This window comes from Mirounga leonina, unplaced genomic scaffold (assembly GCF_011800145.1).
Source record: "Mirounga leonina isolate KUSES-001 unplaced genomic scaffold, KU_Mleo_1.0 Mir_91, whole genome shotgun sequence".
Classification (NCBI taxonomy): domain Eukaryota; kingdom Metazoa; phylum Chordata; class Mammalia; order Carnivora; family Phocidae; genus Mirounga; species Mirounga leonina.
In genome coordinates, this window is record NW_023270839.1 from 12,366,682 (window position 1) to 12,373,942 (window position 7,261).

The window sequence follows — 7,261 nt, forward strand, 5'->3', positions numbered from 1 at the left end:
TCACATCCATCACACAGCTATGTGAACCATCAAATCATCGGTATATTTTCTTCATTAAGTAGAAAGCAACAGAATCAAACTGACATACATCAGTCATTCTGAGGGATGACTCTATATGCCCAGAGGAAGTTGTATTCCCCCCCTCCCAACTTCTGACAAGTGAATTAATAATCTTTCCATTTGTGGGTGTTTGGAAACATCAAAGAACTGAAATAGATCAGCCCCACTGATACACTATCGTTCTTCTAATCTTATATCACAGCATAAATACAACAGCCCTTGTTTTCCACACAGATTCCTACTTCTTTCACACCCAAGCATATGCTAAGAGCTCTCAAACAACACTCTTCCTCTATCTCTGGGAGGTGTCTTAAAACATTTTTAGCTCACCAAACAGAAAACAGAGGAGGATCTGTTTCTTTACTCAAGGATAATCATTTTCAACTGCCTATTTATACTGCAGATGGAAACCTATAGGTTGAAATAAACATATTTTCATTCTAAAATTGGCATCTGCTCTGCTATCATTAAAGGGTGCCACAATTGTATCTGAAAAACAATCATCCAGGAAATTCCATGTTGCTTCACCATGTTGAGACCAAGTGCTCACTGGAATGAGGTGAATAGCATTAAAGTACTGGAGGAAGAACATTAGCCTACTGAGCTAATAGGACCACATGTAGAGAGAAGATGCCAAAAATCATAGTGAAATGTGTGACTAAAAAGCAATATCTTATGACCTAGAAGCAGAGGATCAGTTTCCTTTGAAAGAACCCAACAAGAAATGATTGACTGAAAGTCTAAAACGGTGCTGTAAAGACAGTAGCAACTAACCATATATGACTATTTAAATTAATTAAGATTAAATAAAGTGAGAAATTCAGTCCATCAGTTATACTAGCCACACTTTAAGAGCTCAATAGCCACATGCAGCTAGTTGTTCCCATATTGAGCAACACAGAGTAGAAATTTCCATCATTTCACAAATTTATATTGGGCAGTGCTGGTCTAGAACATTCTGTTTGACTATGATGTTAGCATCATTTTAACCATCAGGCCTTAAAGAGATGATGGGGAGCACAGCATACCTGCCAGATGTGACAAGCCATGGCAGAAAAGAACTATGGAGGCGCCTGGGTGGCTCAGTTGGTTAAGCGACTGCCTTCGGCTCAGGTCATGATCCCAGGGTCCTGGGATCGAGTCCCGCATCGGGCTCCCTGCTCTGTGGGGAGCCTGCTTCTCCCTCTCCCACTCCCCCTGCTTGTGTTTCCTCTCTCGCTGTGTCTCTCTCTCTCTGTCAAGTAAACAAATAAAATCTTTAAAAAAAAAGAAAAGAAAAGAAAAGAAAAGAACTATGGAAAGGAAAAAAATATTCTACTCCTGGAATGAGCTAATAGGATAGAGTATTGGCATTTTATTACAAGAAAGATCCCTAGACAAGCAGAGAAATCTTGGGCTACAATGGAAAGGACTTAGTAAATACTACTATCTGAAAGTCTCATCACACTCTTCTAAGCATTCCAAAATGTACCAGCCTCTACTCATGTGTTAGTGGCTGATTGGACTTTATCGGTCATCCATTCCTCACTTCCTGCCCCTGATGTTCTGCTCTTTTGAACATGCAACAAAACATTTGTGAACATGTATTTAAATAAATAGAAACCCCAATCAAAATAGAAAAATGCAGACTCTTCCCAGGTTACAAAAAAAGGCAAGAACTTTATTTTAAACAAATCCTCAGTTGTGTGTTACATCATGTCCATACCTAAATCAAAAGTCATAAATGATAACGCAAAGGAAATAGAGGGCTTCATAAAAGCAATTATCCAAATATTATTCTTGGCCAATGCTTGAACTAAATACACAGTGGATGTGAAAGGTAGTGTATGGCACTTAAATAAATAAGAGCAAAGAGAAGGAAACATATTCACAGTCCGAAGAAATAGGTTTTTGAACCTTTGGTATATGTCTCAAATAAACATCAGTAAACACATGTTAGCCAATAGTGTTTCATTCCAGGTTTCTCAAGCTAGGGCTCGTGTGTGTGTTGCAGAAATAACTGATAAAATAATAAATTGGGATTCACATGGGCTGATTAAGGTCTCTGGTGTGAGCACACAGGCAAATTCAAACCATGGCAAAATGAAGTGCAGCTGTGTTGCACAATGAAACTATGTAAGAAAATGAGTGAAATACACCAGTGAGAAATTCTGTGGCTCAAGTAGACACCCTTGATATTAACAACAGCGACAAAATATTTTTAATGCTAGCCAAAGTCCACAAGCTGGAAGGCAGAAATATCCCAAAGCTCATAACCACATGCCTAACAGTGCAACAACCATTTCACAGAAGTGTTATAGCTGCATATTGCAATCCCCTCCCTCCCACCCAACCCCTGCCCCTAAGAAACAGCACCAGTGCAGTTTGAGTTAGAAAATTGGAAATACTGAGACATTCCGAAGGTTTTCATAATGACTAAGGGCTAGTCAGATGGAGCTTTAATGCAAACCTCTGCCATGGCCATTCTCCAAAAAGCACCCCCTGTAATTCCCTCTAGCTTGCAGATAAACCATATTAGGTCTACTGTAAGGCCAGATTCAGAAAAAAAAGCTGGCATGCTATCCTGGGTTGAGGGAGAGGGGCATGCTGATGGGGTAGGTACATGGAAGATGCCTCAAGGATGTTTGTCCTGCAGCCCGGGATGAAGGGATGTGTTGAGATAGGTCACAAATTTTGTACCAATGAAGTATCTGTCTCACACCGTTCACCAGGATATAGAGCTCAGCAGAGCTAAGTCCTACTTGGTAGCTGTTCAAGCACACTGTTATTAGGATCAGACTGGGCCATAAATGAGGAGGGCCCAAAGAAGCCCCCCTCATCCTTCTCCTCACTCTAACCTGATGGTTTCTGTTGGAACCAATGGTGTGACGTGTGGTAATGGTTCTACTTTCTCTCCTCTCCCATTGATGCAAGGTCTTCTCTTATCCAGTCTTGTCCTACATCTCAATAGTAAATGAGGGCAGATGCAGTCACTCTCTGAGCAGTCATCTGCCTCGGGGCTCCTTTTCATTCCCCAGGCCTTCCCCAAACCTGCCCCTTCACACATAGGCGGAGTCACTGGACTGAGTCCTGCCAAAATTGGGAACACTGACTCGGGGCAGGTCCTTGTTGCGGATCTCATAGACGGACTTCCTCTTGGCCTGGGCCCCTCGCACAGCCAGCTTGATCTTGCGCCATCCTAGGTGGTTGAGTTCAGCCAGGTTGAGCACAACACAGATGCCACTCACAGCAAACATGAACACTAGAAAGACAGTCTTCTCGGTAGGCCGGGACACGTAACATTCCACTTCCTTGATGCAGGGGTAACGGTCACACTCATACAACCCTGGGACACTGAAGCCATAGAGAAAGTATTGGCCCACCAGAAACCCAATCTCCAGGGCATTTCTGAACACCACTTGGATAATATAGAAGCGGGAGATGCCTTCCTGCCTTCGGAGCTTGGATCGCGCTGCAGTGCGCAGCCCTGATGGGTGTGGGGTCAGCTCCTTAACCTCTAAACAATCGGGCTCTGTCTCCTTGCTGGTGTTCTCTGTGTTCTGCAGCACCCCATTGACAATGGCATTTTGCAACTTCTTATCTTCTCGTTTGCCACCACCACTGACTCCACTCACAGTTCCTCCAGGACCCCCCATGGACTCAGGGGGTTCCCTGTCCAGGGCTAGGAAGACTGTAGAGTAGCGGCGTTCTCGCTGCTTAGCAGACTGGTGCACAGAGTAGGTGATGAAGCACAGACTGGGGGTACACACCATTATGATCTGGAAGACCCAGTAACGAATGTGGGAGATAGGGAAGGCGCGGTCATAGCAGGCCTGGTTACAGCCGGGCTGCAGGGTGTTGCACACAAACATGGTCTGCTCATCATCGTACACCGTCTCCCCCACAATGGCCACAATGAGGATCCGGAAGATCACCACCACAGTCAACAGGATCCTGAGCAGGGGAAGAGGGAGGGAGAAAGGTTCTCAAGGGCTGAGTCACTGACTTAGGAAACCCCTGCTCCTCCTTTCCCTGCTCCTTATGTTTGCCACTCCTTTGACTGGGGAGCTGTCCATCCCTGTGTGGTACTGAGCTGGGAATCTAGGAAATCTTTTTTGCTGGTAGACTGAGAACACTTCATATTACAAGGGTCTCAAGTGTATATACCTCCATACACTGGACATGGTGTATTGCAACAGATAGAGTTCATCTGTATACATGGAATATACAGAGGCAAAAGACACACACCTTCACTCTGGATATGGCAAATGCACATGGAATATATGAACAGAGTACATGTTTCAAAGTTATACACAGAGTGTGCATATAACTATCCCAAGTGGATGTTTAGTTTACCCTCAGTATAAATATTGAACTTAATGCTTTATGTAAACAGATAGCTATGAATATCTATCCACATATATACATAGATATATATATAGTGCATATACATATGAATATATGTGTCTTTATATATAAAGACACAAAAGTATCAATTGGGAGTGGGGGTTTCTGATACTGTAGGTTTTAACAGCCAAATCAGTTTAGTTTATTTATTTATTTATTTATTTATTTATTTATTTATTTATTTATTAAAGATTTTATTTATTTATTTGACAGAGAGAGACACATTGAGAGAGAAGCACAGGCAGGGGGAGTGGAGGGGGGAGAGGCAGGCTTCCCGCTGAGCGGGGAGCCCGATGCGGGGCTCGATGCGGGGCTCGATGCGGGGCTCGATCCCAGGACCCTGGGACCATGACCTGAGCCGAAGGCAGACGCTTAACGACTGAGCCACCCAGGCGCCCCTAGTTTAATAAATATTTTGGGGGGAAAGATACATCTGCTCCGAAGAGCAAATCCATCTCCCCATTTGCCCTTCTCTGTCCAAACACAACCCTGCCTTCCTTGTAGATTCTATTCAGGGAACCGGATGGAGATAGGCTCTGACTCCGGAGAGTGGGGCTACCACGACTGAGCCAACAACTCCTTTTCTAAGGGGAGAAGGGTCAACCCCCCGGTGGTGCTTCAGCGGGAAGGGATGGAGAGCTGATCAGGAGCAGCTGGGGGAAGGGGACATCACTGGACACGGGGTGCACAATTAAACAGGGACACAAGCGCACAGACGGAAGAGGATGGGAAGAGGGCAGTGGATGGGCTGGGGGCTGTCGGGGCTCGGTCGGGACGTGAGGAGGCACTCCCGGGGGTCGCCCGAGGGGGCCCGCTGACGGCCGGCTCAGCGCCCTTACCTCCCGATCATAGTGGAGTGCTGCTGCACCGCGGCTTCCAGCAGCCTCTCCAAGATGGTCCATTCCCCCATCGCTGTGCATCCGGAGGCAGCAGACAAAGACTGGGCAGCACCGGGCACGTTCCCGCTCCTGGCCCCTCCCTGGGCCGCACCTCCCGACTGGGAGCGCTTGACCCCGGATCAAAGAAGCAAACAAATTAAAAAAAAAAAAAAAATTCCAAGAATCCCCTCTCCCTTTTATTGCACTTAAAAGAGGGAAATGAGGAAAGAAATCGCAGCGCTCCCCGACCGATGGGGCAGCTGGCGCGGTCGCGAGAGCGGGCACAACCTCCCGTGCCGTCCCGGGATCAGGTGCGGAGCCCGCGGATGCCCGGGAGAGGGGCGGGGCGGGGGTGGCAGCGTGCAGGTCCGCGAGCTCGCGCCCGCCCGAGAGAGCTCTGCCCCCCGGGGTTGGGGGCCAGCGAAGGGTCCGGGCACCAGCCCCCGCGCCTGGCACTTCAGCGGGCACCGGGCGCCCCTGGACTGCCGCCTGCGAGGCCCGGGCGGAGCGCGCGGAGCTGGCTGACGGGCTCGGGAATCCGCGGCCGCCGCCTCTAATCCGCCCTTAAGTAGTCTCTGCCTGCGTCACGCCAGGTCGGCGGAGGGGAGCCGAGCGCGGCGTGCGGCTGTCGCTGCGCGCTGGAGCCCGAGGGGCAGGGGACGCGCGCGCGGGGAGAGGGGGGCGAGAGTCCTGGGGGCCTGGCGGGGAGTGGGGCGACCTCGGGAGGAAGGATCTCAGCGCCCCTCGGGGCTTCTCGAGGCGCACAGGTAACCTCACCTGACCGCCAGTGCCCTGCAGGAGGACGGGCAGCCGGGAGCAGACGCGTGGGTGAGTGGGGAGGAGCGGGAGTAGGTCGTGTGGCCTCCCTACGTGCGTCCCTCACCTTTTTGCTCTTTGTCTTCGGGGAGACCACTAAAATTCCCTCTCTAAATGGGGATGCTGGTTGGGGGACGGTGAGTGGGAGCGACGGTAGGACACTTTTAAATCTCCGTTAGAGAGGACTGAGTGGCGGAGAACGAGCCTGCAGTTCGGTGCCTCCGTGGGTCCGATGCTGGGGTGAGGAAGGCTGAGGAGAGTCCATTTAGGCCAAAGCTTAAATGCAAGTGTGAAGCTGCTTCTGAGGAAGGGGTCTGGACACAAGTCTATACCTAGGAAGTGCCTCGCGTGAGCAGGTGGGTGGCCACGATTTAAGGTCTGGCTTCTCCCAGCACAAAGGCAGATGCTCTGCTATTTAAAAAAAAAAAAAATCTATTTATTTGTTTATGTGTTTATTTATTTGCTAATGGGGGTACTTCTCAGGTTAACCTTGGTCTGAATCTGAATTTAAGGAGGCCCAGTACTCTACTATCAGAAACAAAACCGCTGACAACCTCACCCCATCTTCACTTCGCTTATCTGGTCTTGGCTTTCTCCTCTCAACCAACAGATCCTGGTTTCTGTCTTTAAATTTACATTTTGTTGTCCATTCTATCCAGAGCAACTGCTTAATTGGTTGCTACAAAATAGAAACAATCACACCACGCTGCTAATTAGCTCAGGGGTCAGTATAGGGAGACACAGTAGTTGGGAATGATTCATATAAATGTACCCAAAGCAAAATGGGTAAGTGGTTGTCAGCCTTTGAAAAACACAGCTTTGTAAAAGGGTTGCTAACTCATTCTAGGAGCCTTCATTATCCACAAGGATCATAGCACATAAGTGTATTACATAAATCACACCGTGATGAGCTTTCAGTTCTAGAGCAAAGGTGTTTGGATAGCAGGTGGCCCAGGGACTGGGAGGAAGGGTACCAGGCATGGGCTCGAGTCCACTCACACTGCACTTTTGTGTTAAATGACTTTCAAGGCACAACTCAATATTCAGTGCAAGAGGGATCAGAGAGATTTCTCCTAGGCCAGACACCTCTACCCCAAGGAAGCAGTTTTTCACTGCAGAGA

At 48.1% G+C, this 7,261-nt stretch overlaps 1 protein-coding gene across 1 annotated transcript; it reads right to left on the reverse strand.

Moving 5' to 3' along the window:
* Positions 1–3,065: 3,065 nt before the first annotated feature.
* Positions 3,066–5,356, reverse strand: GJD2 (gap junction protein delta 2). Its single transcript, XM_034994262.1, has 2 exons — positions 5,286–5,356; positions 3,066–3,993 (listed from the first exon to the last, which is right to left on the reverse strand). Exons 1-2 carry the CDS (start codon positions 5,354–5,356, stop codon positions 3,099–3,101), a joined length of 966 nt encoding a protein of 321 aa, XP_034850153.1. The 3' UTR covers positions 3,066–3,098.
* Positions 5,357–7,261: the final 1,905 nt, after the last annotated feature.

Coding starts and splice junctions, on each gene's coding strand:
- GJD2 (XM_034994262.1), bottom strand. CDS start 5,356: ATGGGGGAATGGACCATCTTGGAGAGGCTGCTGGAAGCCGCGGTGCAG. Junction 3,994..5,285: donor CACTCCACTATGATCGGGAG/GTAAGGGCGCTG, acceptor TCCCCTGCTCAG/GATCCTGTTGACTGTGGTGG.